The sequence below is a fragment of the Centropristis striata genome, chromosome 11, assembly GCF_030273125.1.
Source record: "Centropristis striata isolate RG_2023a ecotype Rhode Island chromosome 11, C.striata_1.0, whole genome shotgun sequence".
Taxonomy (NCBI): Eukaryota; Metazoa; Chordata; class Actinopteri; order Perciformes; family Serranidae; genus Centropristis; species Centropristis striata.
The window spans coordinates 30096461-30120152 of NC_081527.1; the positions used below are offsets into that span (position 1 = coordinate 30096461).

General features: G+C 39.1%; 1 protein-coding gene across 1 annotated transcript in view; it reads left to right on the top strand.

Moving 5' to 3' along the window:
- Window positions 1–23692, top strand: part of LOC131980034 (contactin-associated protein-like 4) — a 148764-nt gene that overhangs the window by 101374 nt on the left and 23698 nt on the right. The window contains exons 17-20 of the mRNA XM_059344168.1: window positions 4538–4756; window positions 15256–15495; window positions 20734–20958; window positions 23300–23433. Of these exons, the coding sequence (XP_059200151.1) occupies window positions 4538–4756; window positions 15256–15495; window positions 20734–20958; window positions 23300–23433 (818 nt within the window). The remainder of the gene's footprint in view (window positions 1–4537; window positions 4757–15255; window positions 15496–20733; window positions 20959–23299; window positions 23434–23692) is intronic.

Consider the following 23692-nt stretch of genomic DNA (forward strand, 5'->3'; position numbering starts at 1 on the left):
TGAGCAGGAGGGAGTAAATACAGACGTTCAGCACTCAGGAACTGTCCGTGGTGCTGAAACAAGGCAGGGCCAAGGCACTGGCTGTGGTCCTGACTCATGCTGAGGGGACTCTGAGGGAAACTTGGAGTGGGGCAGTGTTGGAAAACTTTCAGAACCTTTTACTCCTTGCAATACTAGAAAATAAAAATAAGAAATAGTCCATTATAAGTGCAAATTTCACAAAAAGTAGCCTGTTTTTTTAACATTCACCGACATTTAAAACTTCAAAAGTAAGGGATTTTATGATAAATGTAATTCCACATTGTGCACAAAGGCCTCTTTCAGTGTTTCAGAGTATCAGTTTATTAAAGCTCTCGCAGCATTGTTATTCTGTAGTGTTAAGTTATTATTGTAGCGATGCTGCTGTATCTATTTTATATGTTGTACTGGTGGTGTAACTTATGACAGTTAATGATCGTATTACATTTTTCATGTGCATAATGTATTTATTTAGTAGATTTCAGGCATAAAAATTTAATTATGTTATGATAAATGCTATTTTCATTGATCTATATAAAAATATACTTCATTATACATCCCACATGCATGTTTCATATTATCAACGGATTTTATAAAAGACCAATAAGAAAATAAAAGATAAAATGCTATTTTAAAAAATAAATAAATAAATAGTTAAAAAGGGCTACACGGTGGTGTAGTGGTTAGCGCTCTCGCCTCACAGCAAGAGGGTCACCGGTTCGCCTCCCGCCTGCGGCTCTTCTGTGTGGAGTTTGCATGTTCTCCCCGTGTCAGCGTGGGTTCTCACCGGGTTCTCCGGCTTCCTCCCACAGTCCAAAAACATGCACTTAGGTTTAATTGGTGACTCTAAATTGCCCGTAGGTGTGACTGAGAGTGTGATTGTCTGTCTCTATGTGTTAGCCCTGCGATAGTCTGGCGTCCTGTCCAGGGTGTACCCCGCCTCTCGCCCAATGACAGCTGGGATCGGCTCCAGCCCCCCGCGACCCGATTGCGGATAAGCGGTTAATGGTAATGAATGAATGAATGAATAAATAGTTAAAAACTCATCAGTACTGTATGTTAATGACAGTTCGTTACTGATGACCTAAATAAAGAATAACTAAAGAATAAATAATTAAAAAACATCAGAACTACAGTTCTATGTTAACTACAGTTTATGGCTGAACAATTATATAAAAATTAAATAAATAATTAAATACTCATCAGTACTGTATGTAAATGACAGAATAAAATACATTAGTAAAAGATGAATACAAATTTAATAAATAGCAATATGACCCCAAGCATAATTTTCTGCATAATATGTTCTTTAAAAACGACTCGTAATATGTCATATTTTATATAATAAATGTATGTGTAGATGTATGTTTTATATGTAAAATCAGTGCAGTATTGTACTCAGTGAAGAGGAAGAGAGTCTACATCGACCTCAGAGGTTTGCTGTATGACATTTTCCCTTTCACACTGCAAAGCTTAGCAATCTGAAATAAAGAACGGTCTAGCAGTCTGGAAAGAAGCCACAGTCTAGTTCTTCCCTCTAATCAGTATATAACTTCCTACCAGACTCTCTGGTCTTGTTTGTTGTTATCCTGTGAGAGCTGTATCCAGCGAGCCTCGGTCGAAGCTCTGTTGGCTTTTGTGTTTGTTGTTTTGTTGTGATGCAGTAATTAAACTATATTCCAGGGAGCCCTGCATTCCCCTCAGTCTGCTTGTTTGGTCTCCACACAGCGACTCCAGCCTACCTGCCTGTTAAAGCTCCTGCCTCTGTTCCCATTTGTAACATTGGCAGGTCTTACATGGACTGTGGGAGCGCTGTGAAAATATGCAGCCATAAAGTGAAGATTCATGCCAGATTTTTATGTAAGACGAAAAACAAAAAAAACCCTGCTTCCTTCAGCTCAAATCGCATCTTGTAGTTTCAGCAGTGTCTATTTTATTCAGAGGCTGCATGCGTGTCCTGTTTGCACAAAGTAAATGCTGGTGTGGGGTCTCAGGCCATCTTTTTGCAGAAGAGACAGGAGAAAAAAGTTGAAACTGTCTCCTTAACAGCAGCTGTGAATGACTTTTCTGTCCTAACAAAAGCAGGACTCATTCATGGACATAACATTTTGTTTTGTTTATAGAAGGGCCTGAATGGGTATGGGATTTTTGATGCAGATACGGATTCTTGAAAAAAAAGAGACCAACCAGATATGGTTGCTGATAAAGTGATTTTTTGAGCTGTAATAAAAATAGACTTTTCTATGTGGATTGTGCACCAATACCAAAACCTTACTGCCTGTTCAATGATGCTTTTCAACCATCTTTAGGTGATAGACGAAAGAACATTTGATGATGATATCTCAATCACCTCAAATTTGGCTTCTGCATTAAATGTTCTGTTAAAAAAAAGGTTTCATATCCGTGCATATCAGAAAACTTTTATGCTTATACTGATTACTGATAGATACCTGTATGTGCCATGTGTGTGTGTGTGTGGCGGGGGAGGTCCAGTACAAGTAAAATGCGTCAGTCTTGTACACTTTGAGAGCTAAATGAGAGCAAACATCTCACATAACATTTTTCACTGTCGGGAGATACCGTATTATAGAATCTTTATCTTTTGTTATCTTACTGTGACATTTTTATTGCTGTCAACATGCTTTCCACTTTTTTTTCCATAAAAGCCCTAATTTGGTGTCGTCTTGCACATTCTAATGCCTCTATTCTAATGAATTATTTTAAAGGAGAGTAGGGGTTATTGTATGTTTTATTTAAGGCATCTTATTTTGACAGTCTTCTTGTGAATTCTGTGGTGGATTGTTACCCGACTGTGCTCTTATTTTGAAAGCTGCATGTTTAGCAAGAGGAAATAATTTGTCACAGTTTAGCTTTTTGTGATTATAACTTTAATTGTTAGCTTATGTTAGCTTGCGGCTACCGGACTGCGTAAGCAGCAGTGTGTTTGGACCTCTGACTGGCCTGGACAGCCGCTATTCAGTTCGGTGCGTGTACATGCACATGGAGAGACCATATGGGGGCAGGACTGATACAGACCATAGACTGTATGTAAATAATGTATGTAGTCACCGTGACGTCACCCATTGGTTTGTGGACTGCCCCTTGGAAGCATCGAGTTCAGTGTTACACTCGTCGCCATCTTGTGTCGCCATCTTGTTTAGGTTGAGGGGAGCAGACCATATCTGGACCGCGGAGGAGTGAGAGGGATCTGATCACTGACTACAGCCTCTCTACACCTCAACCTGACTGAGAGAAGCTGCTGCTAATTAATTTTAGCATTAACTGGAGCATTATCTGGGATGTTCATTTTGGCTAGCAAAAAACAAAAACAAAATATGTTACTTACCAAAGAAAAATGAACAGCGACTCCTTGGAGTGTCTGCTAGTCCAACTGAACAAGACATTTGTTGACTGTCATTAAGTGAAAATACAATGAAAGGGTCAAAGTTATGAGACCAAACCGGTAAACGTCCTTTTTTATATCTATATAACGTCATATATAACTTTATTGACATGTTGCTGTGGATACGCATTGTTCTGCTTCTCTCCTGATGACGGCTAGCCTTGTTAGCTATCTGTCAGTCAAAGGTAGCCACGCCCCAAATCATACAATTCTTTATCTTCTATTTTCTTCTAAATGGGGCCATTATTTGAACTATTAACATGAACTTCAAACTTAGCGTCCCCTGCTGGAATTTTCTGTAGAATGCAGCTTAAGGCACTTTCTGGTTTGCCTCCTTGCTCAGACCCTGAGGTTGCTACCTGATACAGACAGGTTGCCATGTTTCTAATGTTTTGAGGTGGAGGAGAAGGCTGGTCAGCTCGGTAAAGTCAGTGTGTGTGTGTGTGTGTGTGTGTGTGTGTGTGTGAAAGTGTGTGAAAGCGCGCGCATGTCGGAGGACGATGGAGAGGTGGGCGGGGATTGACTGACTGACAGGTGACAACACAACGCAAAAGAACTTTCTACCTTGGCTAGTGTAAATCTACTTTCTGTAGCTTGAAATGTGACGTTAGTGCAGCACTCGAGAGTCTGGCGGGCCAGATTAGTAATTAATGGGAAACCCTGAAGTGTAGCTTAAGTTTTGACCTCTTTAGCCTTTTTCCACCATGCTTCAGGTCGGTGAAATTATGCCATAACCTGCAATTATTCTGCAATTTTTGTTTAGTTTAACATTTCACACACAAAAAAAAACCCATTCCTTTTTAGATTCCAAAGAATTGCTTAAAAATACCTGTTTTAGAAAATGATTTTGGTTGATTGACAGACCTGAATTTATTTTCTTGATTAAATGTGATTCTGCGGAGGGAAAAACATATTTTTATTGTGACATTTGAATTAAGCCCTGTATTATCAGACATTAGTTTGATTTTTAGAAAATATTAACACAATAAAATACATCAGTGTATGTAATATTAAAGTGTTTTGTTTGGAGAACAATGAATAAGATGTTTCACACATTTTGTTGTCACATGTTTTATTCTCACCTATTTCTCTATTATCTCTCCTCACCTCCATCAGCCACCAACCAAGTGGTTTTCTCCTTCGATGTGGGTAACGGGCCGCTGGAGGTTCAGGTGGAATCGAGCGTGCCGCTGAATGACAACCGGTGGCATCGAGTCCGAGCCGAGCGGAACGTCAAGGAGGCGTCGCTTCGATTGGATGAACTTCCAGTCGCCACACAGGAGGCTCCTGCTGACGGACACCTCCACCTGCAGCTCAACAGCCAGCTGTTCATAGGTGAGGAGTCTCCATCATCTGATTATTTTGACTGTTTATTAAATATGAATAAAACATTGTATAATAGTACAAATGTTAGTTTCAGTTGGCCTCATTAGTTTCAGTGCTGCTGGGTTCAAGGTCCTTTCTCAAGTCTTCTGGGACTCGATCTGTCTCTGTCTGTCTCTCCGTATCTCCCAGGCACGAACTTTACACATCCTCGCCTTGTTTCTCTTATCCTGTTTTTCTTATCGCTCTCCAGAGAACTAGCAGTTCAGCGCTTTCTGTCTCTGCAGCTGCTCCTGAAGTCAGCAGCTTGATCACAGAACTTTTAGTCAAATATTCCCTGCAGAATAAACTCTGTTTCTTTTCCAAGTTCACATCAGACAGCACACTGAGATAAAAGCAGTGCCTTGTGTTGTTACTAGAGACTTTCGTAGAGAACATGTCATTTACATACGGAGCTATTGCATTTGGTGATCTTAAGCAGGGAGGTTCACACAGGTTTATTTATATCACAGCGAAGTCTCAAAAGACTTTACGGAGAAGAACGACAAAAGGATAAAAGGTATGGTTTTTTTTTTAAAACAAAGAAATGTTTGCATCCAATGGATGCCTGAGGTTCTCTAGGTTCATATGACACAATTGTATTCAGCCACCACCGTCCTGCTGGTCTCTTATCAGCATAGTATCCTAATTTCTTACATTCCTGTGTTTAGATTTGTGATTTTAAATAAATCGACCTACCCAACATAACACAACACTGGCACCACACAAATGAAATATAAAGCTTCCATGCTTTGTTCCCCCCCCCCCCCCCCCCCTTCAGGTTTGACTCTGACCCGCCCCAGGATGACGCTTCTTATTCTAGCAGTTGCACTTGACCTGTGTCATATATTGCAGTGTGTTGCTTGCAGTAAGACTTCTGTGATGATTCAGCTACTGGTGAAACCTTCTGAATATCAGGATCTTAAGTAATCAGAGAAACAAGCTGAGAAAATGTGGCAACTCGGCTCGCAGCGTTGGAGAAATGGAGATCTTTCACGTGAAACTGCTTTACAGGATTTTCTTTTTGAAGCAGAATAGACCTCTGTGGATATTTCAGGTTCCGTTAAAAACCTCCTGAACGAAGAGCATGAAGGAATCCTAATGGGGAAAAAGCTGCCTGAATGCCGGACCACACTTAAACTCACAGTGTGTCATTTTCTACAGCTCTCAATAAAAGCAACAAAAGATGGAGTTTAAGTTCAGTAGCAGGTAGTGCATGATGTGATCCTATAGAGTGCTGTGTATTCCCAGCAGACTCGGATTAAATGCTCAGAAAAGGCTTAAATATCCTCTCTCTTCACATATGTTAATGTGCTATTGGATTCTTGCTGTCTGCTCAGCGGTATTGGATATGAAAGGTGCTGAGTCTGCATGTCTATTCTATAGGGCTTCAACTTCCTCTTCATCTACAGTCCAATCTGGATAGAATCAAACCTTAAGACAGTAGCAGGTCTGATCCTTCTATAGTCTTACAATACTGGCTGAAAGCCTTCAGCTGCTCAGCACTTCTGACCACAAACAATACTCATGTTTAATAATTGAAGCATGCATCAGGGAGCAGTAAGACATACAGTATGGTGCAGGGTGTGATGTGATTTCCTGCTGTGAAGGTCTTTAAATACTCTTTAAATGAAGCAGAACCTGTAATGTAATTTACCACCAGCGAGCTGAGAATCTCTAAGAACACTTCATCAATACTGCGGCCACGTTTATCTCAACGTCATCGGTTCAATACCTCAATTTAGATTCTCTGTGTGACCTCTCACTGGAGCCGCACGGAATAAAAATAATGAAAATCCATCATTTATTATCAGCCGTTATCATTCTGCAAATATTATGTATGTCACTTCACATCAGTAAACACACAGTTCGGAGGAAAACAAACCAACAAACAGTGATGAGATCGGATGAAGGCAGCAGCAGCAGCAGCAGCAGCAGGGAATGGAGGTGAATATTGATTGGCTGAATGTTTTTAGCTGATAATCTGCTCATCAATTCAGGCTGACGAGCAGATTATCAGATAAAAATCCTTATATATGTTTACCTCTGAATTATCAGTACATACACTGTAATAAGTCTGATAGATTTGTGTGTTTGAATGTAAACGCGCTTGCATTTTTACCCAGAATTCTTTAGTAATGGCTGCTTGTATTCAGATGTTTGGCTTGATAGTGCAGGAATGAAGATTTTCCAACAATCTTGTTAAGCGTAACATATTTTCTTGTGAAAGATATTTACAGCATCGACACTATGTCTGGAATGTAAATGCAATGTACACAATGGTTATAAATAAACATTCACAATAGCTAAGCTATGCATTCATAAACCACAACATTGCTTCTCAGACTATACGATTTAGGTCCATGTTATCCATGAGCTGTAATCCTCCCTTTGACAAATTTATAAAGGGAATGCTTATGTTTGGATTTCTAATCCATGTGTACATTTTGAATAGATAAACTGTGTTATCACATGCAGTGCATTTTTAAGACCTCCCCAGATTTATAAGTCGGTACACAGTGTTGTCTTCCATGAATTCATAAGCCATAAGTCATTAATCAGTGTATTTATGAGCCTTAATTATTTTCCTTTTGGAGATTTATAAGCCAGTGAATTACACTGTTTCGATTAATAACCCATTTTATTGCCTTGAATGGATTTATAAGCTATAGGAATGCTTTTCCACTGTCTTTATTGCCTGATATTTGTAGGTGTGAAATATCCACACGCAGCAGTTTCAAGTGAAAGATTTCTGCATTCATTGCAAGCAGCATTTCACATTACTTGTTGTAATGTGAAATGCTGCTGGTTTGGACAGATAACCAGTGGTTTATTGGTGCTGCGTTGGCATCCGTGTTGGCTGGTGTGTTTAGATATTTGCATCCTGCGAATGGTGTCATAAGAGACAGTACTTCCGTTTAGTTTAAAGGAAAATCTGCTGTAAGTGCTATTGGGGTATTATAACATCTGAAGTTATACTTGTTGTTGCTGCAGAAGCAAAGTCAAATCTTCATATTGGGTTTATTTCCATGGCAGCACAACAACCAGTAAAAGCAGTTTGGTATTTTCCTGACCTTGAATTCACTTTGCCCAGCTATGTGTTATTTGGTGCCCACTGCAGAGCGCACAGTACACAGGAGGGAGGAGAAGCACAAACAAATGGGAGGTTCATTTAAATGAGGCGGCACAAAGACAGTTGCTGGCTGTGAGACTTTGTGCTCAGAATAAACGACTCAGAACCACCTGGTGATCGCATTCCACAAGAGCAACTAAATACTCAGAAATTCAAATTTAAATTAACAATAATAAATGTCTCCACCCAGTAAATGTGTTTTAATGTGCATCAAAATGAATGTTTGATGTGAGTAATGCAGGTACATCTGTAATAAATCGCTAAATTTCTGCTCTGATCTGAGTTAAATTAGGCGATTCTTACAGTAACAAGAACAAATTCACCATAGCTGCCTGTAAACATGTATGTGCATGCTTCCATGCTTTCGTGCAATCTCACACACATACCACCTCACTAACCCTTGGCCTACATGGAAATTATATGTGGCTGCAGAAAAAGCTTTGAGCCAACTGACTGCTGACTGCAGCTCAAAACTGATCTCTAGGTCCAATGGAGGTCTCCTGCAAGGCTGCATGACAAACTGTTTGGGATGGCTTTATCATACTGTAGCTGAATGAATTAAATTATCAATGAAACAAACTCTCAGCTGAGTGCAATTCTCACTCCCACAAGAGTGTGCGTTTGGTCACGGTACGTAATGTGCCTGTAGAGACTGGTCTCCCCTCAAAAATGACCCCATAGCTCGATCGTACAGGCAGCAAAATAAGACCCATATTTACACTTTAGACTGTCCTCTGTTGCCCTTTAGCAGCCCTAATAATTATGAATGCTGTCGATGAGGAGTTTAAATGGCGGAATTCGCACTCTGGGAGGGTGGATGGGTCGATGGGGTTCATGTCCTATGTGAAAACAACAGTAAATTATGTGATTTAAACATCACTGAACTTTCATGCAGATCATTTTTACGTAAATATGTAACTTCCAGTAGTCATGTCAACCATGTAACTACTTAACTTCCAGCATTTATTCATTTGCTAAAATATATTTTCTTGAATGTGTAATATCTGTATAATGCAAAGTACTCTCAGGAAAACAAACAAAACACAAACAAATATTTTTATAATATATGCAAAGTAATTTATGTATATGAGGTGTATAGATGTGTGTATATGTGTTATTTTTTTATATTCTGTTTTTTATATCTATGTGTCTGTATCTTGAGTTGCTGGGACGACTTCATTTCCCCACTGTGGGATAAATAAAGTCATATCCTATGTTATTTCCATACATTTATTTACTTTAAACTGTCTTTTATAATGCTTTACCAGGAAGCTATTTACCCTAAACCTAGGTGAGTCATTTTGTAGCATAAATTCAACAAAACTGCAGCCTTTTTTCACAACCACAAGCCATACATTTGTTGTTTAGGTTGGAGATCTTGTTGGCATGTTTATTATAGGCCACTCCCACTGCCACACCCCTTTTATCTAAATGACATGAACACAAACACACACCTTCTCAGACACATACTTAACCTACATGCCAATTTCAGCCTCCTTGAGTAAAAAACTGTGGCCGACAATGGGACATTTTGGTAGACCCAACGAATGACCTAAAGAGCTAAAGAATAATTCAAATGCAGTAGTTGAAGTTTTGAACTGATGGACAGACAGCAGATTATGGAGTTGGGGAAGACATTGTCATTCATACAGCCCTGCCTCCACTGTATCAAAAACAGTATCTGAAAGGATAAATAGAAAATAACCATTAATTGCAGTCCTTCTGTACTCTGATTATTTTCTATTCCAAATATGTGGCAGATGGGTCTGTCCGGTGTGTGTATTATTGCATAATATCCTGCTTTCATGTCCTCTTGGAGCAGATGCTGCACTGTTGGATATCATGTGGTTGAAACTCTCTCAGCTCCACAGTTTTCTTCTGCCAACTCTCCAATTTTGAGTTTGCCCTCTTTTTGACACTTTTCTTTCTGGGCCTGCACGTTATTTGTATTGTGAGCCACACACTTTGCCTTTGATGCTCGCTTTGATCTCCATTTCACTAATTGTTTTCACATTCACTCTCATGTGTTCTCATACTGTATGTACACAGTGTCTGCTCACAGCATGAATCCTGTAGAGAGGCTGCGGTCATCTTGTTAAAGCTGAGGTGTTATATGAGGCTGAAATTCTCACTGATCTTGAAAGTCTCATTCGGTCAGAGGTGGAGTTTATCTGCATTTGACTCTTTGATCTTTGCTTTAATCTTTACTCCGCAAATCCTTCATTATGCTTTTTTAGAAATGATGTTACCTTCCCAGAAGTGATTCCTGTGAGCATGGTCTTCACTTGATGTTTTATGATCATGTTTTACCGCTGGCTATGTGGTTGAAATCTTCAACAGTTTGTAGAAATGTTCAAAGTTTCCAGTTTCTGAAGGTTTTCACTCTGAACGTTCCTGGGAATGACAGGAACAAGTTTGGATATAGGCCAATATTTTTAAAAAAAGAATAACAAAATGATCAATGTTAATTAAATTAAGAATGACAGTTATTAATTATGGGGCACTACCCTGGGACCATGGGACCAATAACCAAACTGTGGAAAATAGTCGCATTCAGGACATTCACTACAAAAGGTCAATATTTAAAATATTATGCATTTATCAGATAAACAGTGAAAGGTGAAATTTGAGCACTGACCTTCACAATCAGCTGTTATCACAACATTCATACAATCAAACAAATGCTCTTTAAATCCAAATTAGGTTGATTTAACTTTAGATTAACAACACTTAAACCAATAAACTAAGCTACAACTATAAACAGATTACAAATACCAAACTTAAGACACTCAAAGTATGTGAAAAGAGAGAAAGGAATGGCTGTTAGAGGTTAATAACTTTACTCCCGGTGAGGATTGGAGCTAGCCAGTGTGTTTTGCTGCGGACTGTTGTTCGAAATGTTGTGGGACGAACAGACAGAGTCCAACTTGGCCTGTAGTTCTTTGATGTATCTATACATGATGTGAGCGACAATTGCCGTGATGATCCTACCACTAAAAAGGAGTCTGAGAGCAATTAGACTAATGGGGTGTTCCTGATAGGACGATAACCTGTTTCCATTATTGAAAAATGTGGTGGTCAGTCCAATTGGTTTGAGGCTGAACTGCACCAGATTAGTCCATTAAGCCAGAAGTTGTTGTTGAAGGGCTCATCAATTGTGAGGTTGTGGCTTTTGAACCCATCAATGATCTCAATCTCTGCATCATGACGATTTGAGTTGAGATGATAGAGGAGAATCTCACCAATATGGACAATGGCCTTCTGAGGAACCGTTAAAAATATAGTCTGGTTTGACAGGGCCAGTTTATTTGCTGTATAATGGCGGTCATAGGACATTAAGGCTACCGTGTTAGGTGTACTCACAAGCCATTGATTTCCAGCCCCTCTACTCTAGTCTCAGTCCCTTCATCCCTGATTGACATGCTGCCTTGGCATCTCTGTTCGGGGGACTCAGTCCAGAGCCCACAGAGGTAGCCGGTCACATCTCTAATAATAAGGATTACTCGGGCAAACTGTGGTTTTTGTGCACATGTTCAGGTTGGGGATGAGGTAGAGTGAGGGGTCATCCTCCTGGTATTAAATGATTGATGGTGTCCTAAGGTGTACGTGTGGATTACCCTTCCAAATCCCAACATTCAATACTAACTTCATCCTATATATGTTATGCTGTTCGATTATTGGTAGATTTAGGATGAATCCTATTTCTAGGTTCAATTGGTTTACCAAGATTGGGATTGCACTGCCAAGACCATACGCCAAGTGTACCTGTGATGGTTGAACAATGGTGGAAGTAGCAGACTTAAGAATCTGTTCAACAACGAGACCAGGTAGACTTGAATCCTAACTCTGCTCACTGAAAGGCTTACCTCTCTGAAAAGATCATGCATTAAGTCCCTGACTACCCAAACATAGGCATGCAAGGTGTTATTTAGCAGAGCAAATTGTAAGTTGATGGTGAGTATGGCACCCTGAATGATTTTACCCAGGTTCTGTAATTGTTCCTATTGGAGGATGAGCCTTTGTTGGATTTCCGGCATTTCGCTATCATGTCTGTCCATATGATGTCCATATGTCTCTGGAGATCACTGAGACTGACGGAGTTAGCAGCTGGGAGCCCAATGGAAAACAGAGACCCGAAAGCTGATGCTGCTGCAATCGAACCACCAAGGAATCATTTTGGCCATCTTTTGCCACTAAGCTCTTCCTCTGTGACTAGGAACTTTTGGACTTGTTCTTTTGAAGAGGTTCGCTCAAAGGAAACCTTTGAATGGGTTCCATCCGGGTTACCATTGCATCGGGGAGACTCTATAGCTGTCCAAAGTGATTGCATCAGTTCCTGGGTTTAACTGTTGGAGCAGGGCAGCTTCCCTTACCTTTGCTGCCCGCAGTTCCTTAGGTTGCCTGGGCGTATCCGGGATGGAGTCTGCCCACGAATCAACAGGCTCTGATACTGCAGCAAACATTTCAACACTGGTACTTACCCGTCTGGCGTTGACTTCTGCCCCCTGCTGGGCAGAATAGAGTTGTGCTTGCAGTGTTTGAGAAACCTCCTGCGGCCCTGATTTCCTGCCGCAGGTTGTTATTGGCCTTCTGCATGACGTGCAGCTGTTCAAGCTCAGCTTGGTGCTTTGCAGCTTGTAGCTGTGCTTTGCGATCATAGAGGAGGGCTATTTGACAAAGCACCTCTGGGATAGTGCGCTGTGGCTTCCCAGAGGGGTAGTTAATATACGCCACAAGTTCCTCTATCGTCTCATCGCATGCTGCAGTGTAATAGCTGTTTAAGTGCTCCCTGTCTTCTCGGGAGAGGCAGAGGAGACCGGCAACTGCGTCTTGCGGAACTACGTCGCCTCACCCGCCAAAATCTTGTTGACTTGATTTCACTTGTGACTAACAGGTTAGATTGAAGTGCCAATTACTCTGAGAACTGACCCTAAAAGGATGTTAATGAGGTGGTCTTAACACCTCAGGTGAATAATTGCAGTTCGTTTTAAGGATCTCAAATCCAACATCAAAGTCTTTTGCAGAAACAAAAATAACCACAAGTACACACCAATGCAATCCATCGATTACAACACAGTATATGCTTGGCAAGCAATCCAAAGCAAAGAGCAAGAAAAAGAATTTTGGATTATTTTGCATATTATTTTGCATATTATATTGCAATAAAGTTCGTATAAGAAAGCTGTGTCCTGCATGAAATAATGCAAGCTTTAGTTTTTTTTCTTGTTTTCCATGTGTTAAAAAAAAGTGTCCATGGATTATGTGAAAGGCACTTTCAGAAATCTATTACAAGTGTCGGGGATGAGGTATGGGACACAGTTGCAGACTTGGGGTATATTAAAGTTATCCCAGAGAGATTAGATGGGGAAAAGAAATAACAAGCTCCTTTAAATAAAAAGGCTTGGATAAGGAGAAACAAAACCACTGCTGCCGAGCAGCTCAGGAGGCATAAAATAGCCCTTATAAACAAAACGGCTGTCAACGACGCATTTGAATAACACAAAGAGCTGGGTTTGATAACTACCCAGGGCAGAGAGCCAACACATTGGAATACATGAATAAACACATGAAAGGGGAAGAGGAGATGCTCTAACTGCCTCTGAAGGTGAGACAATGAGTCAGCACAGAGCTCTGGAACCCAACTCCATACATAGGCCTCACACACCTGGTCCAAACCAGGGGCAATGTGACTGACTGACTGACTGACTGACTGACTGACTGACTGACTGACTGACTGACTGACTGACTGACTGACTGACTGACTGACTGACTGACTGACTGACTGACTGACTGACTGACTGACTGACTGACTGACTGACTGACTGACTGACTGACTGACTGACTGAATCTTTAGGGCGTGACATTCAAATAACACTTGTTTTCAGCCGCCACATTTATCAATGTCCAATCATTCTAACGCTGTGATTGGCGAGATACGAATATTTGATGAATCACACGTGAACCCTTTTGTAAGACGAAATATACACTCAGATCTGTGCTTATAGATAAATGAGTTTAGTAAATGAGGGCCAGTGAGTGGCAAAGTGTGAGTACCCCACACAATGGTATTTGACTTTTTATTTTAATTTCTGAAAAAGACAATTTTCATTTGAAACTATGAACAAACCTGTGAAAACATACTTCCAACCCATCCAACAAAAGCCCATTTTATTTTTATTTTACTCCAGGTGGAAACGTTTCACCACTACATGTCATACCAGTGTACATCAGGAGACTTTTCTGATAGAAATGACCCTGTGTGTAGCTGACAAGGGTCTGGCACCCAACATTTCACTCCCCACAAACAATTACTTATTAGTACAGTTTATAATCTAATATATAATATATATAGTCATAATCTATAATCAATGTAAAATAGATAGTAGTCACACCTCCAAGATTCAGTATAAGAACCATTGTCACTAACAGAATGTAGTGAATTGTTGTGTTTCATTTAATACTAAAACAAAAGACGTACACATGAAAACATACTGCGTCATGATTTAATAAAAAACTTTATCAGCCTGATTGAAGTACTCTACCTCAGCACTGGTTCCTGCTAATTTCAGTCATTTGTATCAGAGCAGAGAGAGCAGCCGGACAGTGCTGAGTGATTTATTGGTGTGAAAAGCTCCTGCTGTTGAACAGTAGGAAGGTGTCAGCTTCGACCACTGAAAGCAAAGTGCTGGCATGTCTGAACTCTGAGGACAATTACAATTTCAATCATGATCTTTGCAGAAATGACAGGTTGTCAGGTTTGAACTCCATCTGCTGCCATCACATGTAAGGGAGCAGCATATGTGTGTGTGGGGAGGTGGACATGTCTTTTTGATATTGTTACACTGTCTGTAGCTATTCAAAGAAAAAAAAAACTGTCAGATTGCAAGTGATGTGCTGGGGATGGTGCAAGGAAATGTGATCAAAATGGAAGGAAATCTGTCTTTCTGTTCCCAGTAGACAGTATTTCAACAAGGCAGCCAGCCACCTTGTTAGCCAGTCAACAGCTGGAATGATGCCATACTGACAGGCAAAAAGACAGCTGTTAAGATGTATATAGTGGTTCAGAATTCCATCTCCAGCTTGTTGCCTCATTGCTGTTTCATCGTTGTGTCATTTCATAAGAACGGTGTTGACAGTGGATCTGCTGTAGATGACAGGAGGAGGAGACATGAAAAACTAGGGAGAAAAGAAACATCTAATGAAATAAAAGAGCCAAAGAGTCCTAGCTTTGATTTCTAGTTGCTTTGACGTTTGTGACTTTAGATAAATAGCCACAGTTGGAAATTTAAAATTGATAATTTAAATAAAAATAAACAATGTACTTTTTGTGTGCTTTCAGGAGGCACAGCGTCCAGGCAGAAGGGCTTTCGGGGCTGCATTCGCTCCCTGCAGCTAAACGGGGTCACCCTGGACCTGGAGGAGAGGGCGAAGATCACACCCGGGGTCCGACCCGGCTGCCCGGGTCACTGCAGCAGCTACGGCTCGCTCTGCCAGAACCAGGGCCGCTGTGTGGAGAGAGACAGCGGCTTCCACTGTGACTGCGGCCTGTCAGCACACGCTGGAGTCTTCTGCCATACAGGTACACACAGATACACATACTGTAGGCACATCACTGCTACTCCATGTCTATATTAGAGACTCTCTGTGTCTGTTCAACCAGTGAAATTATCACACCGACACATGTTGAACTATATCACTCATTGGTAATACAGTTGTTGCACTTACATCCTAAAAAAACGTATGTACAAAAAGCACTTACATCCTAACAGGACTCAACTACTGTAAGTCCATGCCACTTAATCTTGTGTTGATTCTTGACTTTGTACGTTGCTTTGGATAAAAGCGTCTGCTAAATGACATTGTAGATTGTACCTTCAAAGCATCGGATTGATGTAATGTTAGCATATAAATATATTTTCAAATCCTCAAACTGTACCTTTAGTCTTTGACACTTTTTGACCATATCATATAACGTAGTTTAGGTAGAAATATATATTTAAAAAGGAGACGAACTGTGAATTGTAGTTATTGAAACGAAAGTCCAAAGTTGCAAGCAGAATGGACATTTTTATTTTGTAGCCATCCACAGTGATATTAATCGACTTGACACAGCCCAAATAATAACTATGTTTGTGTAGTACAAATATCTGTTTCTGTGTCATTATTTGTGCTTTTTCTGAATTATTATGTATTCAGATCTAAAGGTTGGGGTCCTTTGGCTCTTTCACTTTGTAGGTGATTGAGGGTCATTTTCTTTTCTTTTTTAAACCAATTTGCAAGAAATTTTTAATCAAAATAAACATACATGCTGCAGAGTTTTATGTCATTCTGTTTACATTCAGAGTTACTCATTGAATGCTGTTTGTGTCCTTGAGGTCTCAATGCATTTTCTTCCCCAAAACATCTCCAAAAGCTGTTTTTTTTACTTGCTCGCTGTCTTCTTTCTCACTGGCACTGCTACATTTATTTCTTGTTCTGTGACAAGATATAGACAGTGTTTATAAAGCAGAGGCCCTTAAAATGGTTTGGTCAAATGGAAATACAACTGAATAAACACCTTTAATGCTTCTGTCTACCTTGACCTCTCTGTCTGCACAGCAGCACATAGGAGCACATTTATGTCTAAGATCCTACATTATTCACATGTGAATACAAATTTGGGGAGGATCTTTGCCATTATGTGCAATATAAATCTGGGGAACATTGGGCCCTGGGAGGAATGACCCCCATCACATCAGGCCTCCATCACCTCCTGTTTGTTTTACATGCACAGCAGCTGACTCGTATATCTCAGCATCCAAGGTCACGGCTGTTTTAATGTCCTGTGTCTGCTTTAAGTTCCTTTAGGAGGACTCTCCATCTCCATAAAGATAACATTAAACAGTTTTTTTTACACAAACAGTGCTTAACAAATTTATTAGACCACCAGTTTGTGCCACAGTTCTCCACAATTAACAGCATTAATAATTACCAAACTGTTTTTTATGTTTCTGTAATGCTTAATACAGCAGTATGTTGAAGCTCTTTAACCGAAAATATATTTGTAATGTTAAAATATAATTATTATTGTTATCCATGAATTTTCAAAGTTATTGTTTTACAATAAATAGTAAAGCAAATTTTTATTTCTTAATTAAGATGTAAAATTATAGTTATTTACTTGTATTCCTAAACAGAAAAATGACTTTTAGTGGTTCAATTATCTGCTTGATTCATTTCTGACTTCTCAGAGAAACCCAGTGAGCCAGCTCACATGAAAAAGAAAGTGAATTCAGTTTGTTATTTGCCAAATAAATAACAATAACATTTTAGTTTTAAACAAGCTTTTGAAATATTTCTAAAATATTTATGTTTTCTTGCTTTTACGGCAGGAGGTCTAATAAATATGTTAAGCATTGTATGCAGGCAGTTAGTTCTATAGGACTTCATTAGGATATATTCCTATAATGTACTCTCACAGACTACACTGGAAATGCAATTAAAAATAAATAGAAGATGTGTCCATGTGTGGATGCTGTTTAAAGGTCATCGTCGTCATCCCAGTGAACCTTTAACCACTCATCAAGAAGTGCTTAGCTACCAGCTTTCATGCAGATAGTGTCTGTTTGATGTGTTGCAGCCGGTTTCAGTTGTTTGATGTTTAATTAGTTTCACTCATATTGCGTCATCGTGTTGAACTTTATGGCCGAGTTCAGGAACTTAACTGAGTTATCTTCCCATCAGCTGCTGCTATCAACTGTACTAATCTGCTTCTACGTCAGCAGGCAGAGGCACGGAAAGCAGATTATAATTCCTTTGATGCATTTGTGGTGGAATGGATAGAACTGTGTTTGTTTGTTTTTTGACTGAGACCTTACCCTGGGCAACTTGGGTGAAAGCTGGGTCCCCTCTAAAAAAAAAAAAAGAAAAGAAAAAATGGGCCTGGGAGCAGCCCAATATGAGAAAGAAAAATGAAAGAAACAAAACAAACGACATTTATTTATTGATGTATGTATACATTATTTTAATCATTGAGGTTTTATTTTGCTATGATTATTATTTTTATTATCATCATTATTATTATTATTATTATTATTATTATTTGTGTTGTTATTGTTATTATTGAACTGATCAACATTGTTATTTCCAATTATTTTTCTATGTTCATTCCTTTATTTAATTTAAAAAAAAAAATAAAAAAAAATCCTACTTTCATCTGTAATAAAATAACAGCAAGAAAAAAAGCCCTTCATTGAGGACAGAGCTGTTTTGTTCGTTTTAAATGTCTTATCGAGCTAGACTTACCCTCAGCTATTTATTACAATATTAAAACAAAGAGAAAAGTTACTATGAATAAATGTATTGCACTCTACCAGGGAAACAATTATTCTCTTCCTGGTAATATTGATCAACTATTCTACTGGGGGCAAAACAAAAGAGATGCTGCAAAGTGAAATAAAATGTGTTTATGCAAGATGAAAAGTCAGTGGAAATCCATCAATAAAACTAAAGTAATGAATGACGGTAAAGGGCTGCATTAGTGCTGTGAGTCACAGAGATTTAGGCCTAATGATTTTCACATCTTTTTCTGAACTAAAAGGTTATGAACACTTATACAACATGTGCAATATCTGGACAGTTTATCAGCTGCTAAGCATCCTGTTGAGTTACCTTTCAGAGACATTTGCTGCTTATCTCTGAAAAGGTGCTCTCATGTATCACCAGTTCAGTATGGTTCAAATGATCTCTGACAATCAAGACCACCTGAGAAAATCTTGGGCGATTCTGCCGAAATGTTGCCACTTGCATGTTGTTACCATACACAATTAAACATTTTATTCAGCACTGTGTCTAATAACACTTACGTTCAGTGATTCAAAATGTTTAACAGTCAGTCCTAGGTCGTGTTATTCATTTTTTCACATGGTTTTCTTAATGGAAGATGATAAATTTGATTAACCGTAGTCCGTTTTTAGCAGAAATGTAGCAGTGATGATAGCATGGGAACACTTAGCACCTGCTCTCTACAAACAGGGCAGATCCGCCTCTTTTTCTTAAGGAAGCTCAGATCTCTGGACATCTGTAGTAAGATGCTGCAGATGTTTTATCAGTCTGTGGTGGTAGTGTGTTGTTTTATGCTGCAGTCTGCTGGGGAGGCAGTGTAGTGTATTTTTTGCTACAGATTTATATTACTCTAATACTAAAAGTTCTGCTTTATATAAAAGGCCTCAGTATGACCTCTAGATCATGTAACAGCCAGAGTCTCCAGGTATCAGCTGGTACCAACCAGAATAATGACCATTCATATCTGGGAGTTGTCAGACAGTAAAGGCATTGGAATTTTTGAAGATAAGCAAGTATAAATTGTATCCTTTTAAGGTTAAAAAGTAGGCTTAGCAGAGTGCTTGTGCCCAGGAAAACGTACACATGCATGGGCTGGAACATTTGAATTTAATGATCTTACACACAGACAGAAAAGGGAGAGAGAACTGAGGGCTCCATTGGACTCGGGACACCTTTCATTCAGCAGCCTCGAAATTGACAAAGTTCTGTCTCCGCTGTATTTAGACAGTGTTCTGATTGATGATAAAGAAAACTAAAAGGAACTTCGACTTGGTTTTTAATCCAATCTTCTCACTCAGAGGGATGGTAAATTTACACCACAGCAGCATCAGACACAGAGATGCAAGGCGGTTGGACAGAATGGTCTAAAGAGCTGGTTCTGTGGTTGGAGCCAGGTTGGACAAACTGGAGGAGGTGGTGGAGAGATGACCTGTCAAGATGCTCGAGGCCATCCTGAAATACCCGGATCATCTGCTACACAAAACCTTTATGGACCAAAAAACAGCAGTTGCAAGACAGAGAGATACAAAAAATCCTTCGCTCCTATAGCCATCAGGCTGTCTCATTCTTACCAGACTAACTGAATTTCCCCTCTAGGCTAAATCAAGTAATTTTGATTTCATTGATTTGATTCAAGTAGTTTAACAAAACTATTTAAAAAAATATACACACACACAATACAAGTGGGTACTTGGTGTAGAGTTTGACATTCTCAGTCATACTTACAATATGATCAAAAATACAGAAAATATACCTATAGAGGCCTTCAGGACAATAACATGATTCTACTTCTTGTTGATTTGTTACTTATGTCTCAAAAGATTTGAGAGGGGAATGTCTCAGGGTACAGGACAGAGTTATTTTTTCTCTTTGGAAATGCATAACATGTTGTGTCCCCAATTTTTCACACACTTTCATACAAAAAAAGGTTTGTGAAGGATTCTAAACGTTATATTTCATGGTGGAGTGAAGATAGGCCATTTTTTCAGGTTTTTAATTAAAGCTTTAAATTATGTATCTTCAGATTGCAATCAGGACAACATGTGTGGCATTTTGCTTGATAATATCATGCATTAAATAGATACTCCATGCATTTTTGTGGATGTTTGTTTAGGTGAATCCCTAAAATGTTTAATATAAAAAGGTCATGTAAAAAAGAAGGAGAAAAAAAAGTACTCCAGTCTACCTCCTTGATAAAAAACATGACTGTAGTCTTGATCTGAGAACATCAAAAAGCCTCTATTTATCTTTTAAGATTCAAAAGGTTTCAAAATGTTTGTAGTCCATATGAATCAATGTCCCAAACAAAACGCTTATAATGCTTTTTCTTGTCAGAAAGAGATATCTTTGATGTTTGTTTTGGCAGTTTGGAAACACAGTTTTTAAAGAACAATGTGTTTTTATATATCTTGCCAAATCAGCCTTACTTTTCCCTCTCCATTTTATGATATTGCAAAACAAAAGTAACCCTTTCCATAACTCTTTCTTCCTCCAGAGGTGTCGGCCAGCTTCAAGTCAGGGACGTCGGTCAGCTACACCTTCAAGGAGCCATACGAGTTGAGCAGGAACAGCAGCGCCCTGCCGTCCTCCATCTACTCCGACATGACTCTGAGAGGAGAGAACGTCTCCCTGAGCTTCAGGACCAACCAGAGTCCGGCTCTGCTGCTCTACGTTAGCTCCTACTACAGAGAGTACCTGGCCCTGCTCATCAACAAGCACGGTGAGGAGGCTTTTATTTTGAAGGAGTTTGTCTTTTGCACAAAATTGAAGTGGAGCGTATTTATTTATTAATCTTTTTTAGATCATCTTATCTGCCTTGACTTCTCTTCACAGCATCATTTATTTAGATTCTTTGGAAAGAAAGATTGCACACAAGATTAGGTGTATCACCTTTCTAAGCCTCTTAAACACCTCTTCTTCCATCCTCTTCCCTCGTTCACACCCATGTTTTTGTCTCAGACTTGAGGTTTGAATGGCCTCTTTTATTTATGAAAAGCTTTTTACAGGCTTCTTTTCCCGTTTGCCTCCTTCTCTCCCACTCCTCTTAACACCCATCTCTCCCCTTCTAGTTAATTACACCTCTTTACTTCCCTTTTGGGTGCTCGCTCGCCCTTCCTTTACACTGTAAAAAAAAAAAAAAACTGTTGTTTTTACGGTAAAAAAAACAGCAGCTGTGGTTGCCAGAATTTACCATAATACGGCAGAACTTTTACCGTAAAAAGATATTGGCACTGTTGATTTCATGTTTAAGATTGCCATTTTATTCCATTTTTTACCGTATAAATAACGTTTTTCCATCAAAAGAAACACTGTTTTGCCATATAATTGTCAAGAAAATACTTTATAAATGCCGCATAAATTAAAGATTTTACCATTAAATATTACAGTATATTTTTGTTAGAGATATGGTATTTAGTACATTTAACAGTGAGAAAAAGTTTTACTTACAAAAGATGAATGCAAAAATTACAGATGGCTTTTATATATATTACAGTATATTTTTGTTACAAATACGGTTCCAGTGAATTTTACAGTAATGTATTTTTCAAAACAAAACTGTAAAATATACTGTTTTGGCTGATATATACATTTATGGTGTTTCATTGTTCCTGAAACTGAATTAACCCATTTATCATTTTACAGCCTTTTACTGTCATGGTTTAGCAGTTTTTCACTGTAAAATCTACAGACATTTCTTACAGTCTACATTATACCGTACATTTTCAAACCTTAAATGAAAAATCTTGTCAAGACTTTTTTTTTTTTCTTTTTCCGCCTCCCTCAACTTTTTTCAATTACTTTTGCCTGTTGGCATCTCCTCCCAGCCTCTCATCTTACCTCTCCTCCCCTCTTCCTCTCACTCCTGTCATCTTCTCCTGATATCGACCTCTCCTCCTGTCCTTCTCCTCTCCCTCTCTCTCTCTCCTCTTCTGCTGTGCTCTGCAGCTTCACCAGATCACGATCTGTCAGATCTTTCCTCTCTCTGGATTCACCCCGTCAGCCTCGACTGCCTTTTAATCCGTCCAGTTGGGCCGGCTGTTAAGTTTTGTCTCAGGCAGAAAAAAAAGAGTCCACTGGTCCCCTCAGTGAGAGCTGATGGGAGATGCTGAGGGAAGTTTGCTGTGCTGCTAATGGGAAGGCAGGTCACTGTGCTGCTGAATAAAACAGCAGAAAAGTTGCTGATGTGTTTTATAAACTTTTGTGTCAAATAATTATGTTGTGAGTTTGGCTGATGGTAATAGGAGGCACTTGGATGCCGATAAATGTAATTTTTGTCTAATAAAATTGGCACTTTGCTGCCAGATTAGCTGCAAATGGATTTTTTTTGGTGCTAGTGACTCATAGAAAGCTGATGGACAGCAGGGTATTAAGGTTTCATGCTGACCGTGGAGTTGTCAGGTAAATGCACTTAAAGTGAAGTGTCCAATTAAGTCCTGAGAGCTTTTTCTTGTTCAGCTCATTTCTTATTTCTCTTTCTCCCTGTGCTGCAGTTAAACCTCTTTCAGAAATTCCTTGTCAATTTCTTAAAGTCTGCTCACAAGAAAACATACATTTATTACCAGAAACAACAGCTGATTGGATGAGCTCTTACACCAAATAATTAGTTCATCTTGTTTAACACACCTTTCTTATAAAAAGAAAAATAGTGAGTCATAATCATGAATTGTTCTTCATGGGATTCATTAGTCTTCATGGAAAGTAGACAAAATTAATATATATAATGTGTAATCTTATCCTCTTTTTTAATCTTAAAAGCCCAAAGACATCACAGAGCTTTCAATGAATCTGCTCTTAATCCTCAGATTATTAGGAAAATTAATTAGATTTGGAGGTGTGTTATTGATAGGGAATTAACTTCTAATCCTCTTAAATATGGAAAGCTTTATTGACTCAGATAATGATCATTCAGATTCATTATCCACGTGAAATATTATGAAAAGGTTTCCAGCAGGATTAGAGAAGAAGACCTGGATGCTTTCATCATTAGGAGGAAAAGTTTAAATTGGAAAAACTACTGTGTGTGTGTGTGTGTGTATGTGTGTGTGTGTGTGTGTGTGTAGATAAACTGGAGGTGAGATATAAGCTGGACAGCAGCAGAGACGCTGAGGTGTTGAGAAGCAGAGTGCGGAGTCTGGCCAATGGACAGCTGCACACTGTGACCATCAGGAGAATGACAGACTCTGTGACTGTGCAGGTAACAAAACACACACGCACATTCTTGTCCTATCTTTGTGAGGACTCTGTATTCATCAAATGCATTCCCTAGACCCCTAACCTTAACCATCACAACGAATGAATGCCTAACCCTAACCACCTAACCTAAACCTGATTATAACCTCAACCTTAAAATCAAGTCTTCACCCTCAAACAGGCCTTTAAAGAAAAATATGCTCAGTTTGCTGGTTAACCCTTAATAGGGCACTCATTGAAATACTTGCAAATTCCAAATTTCA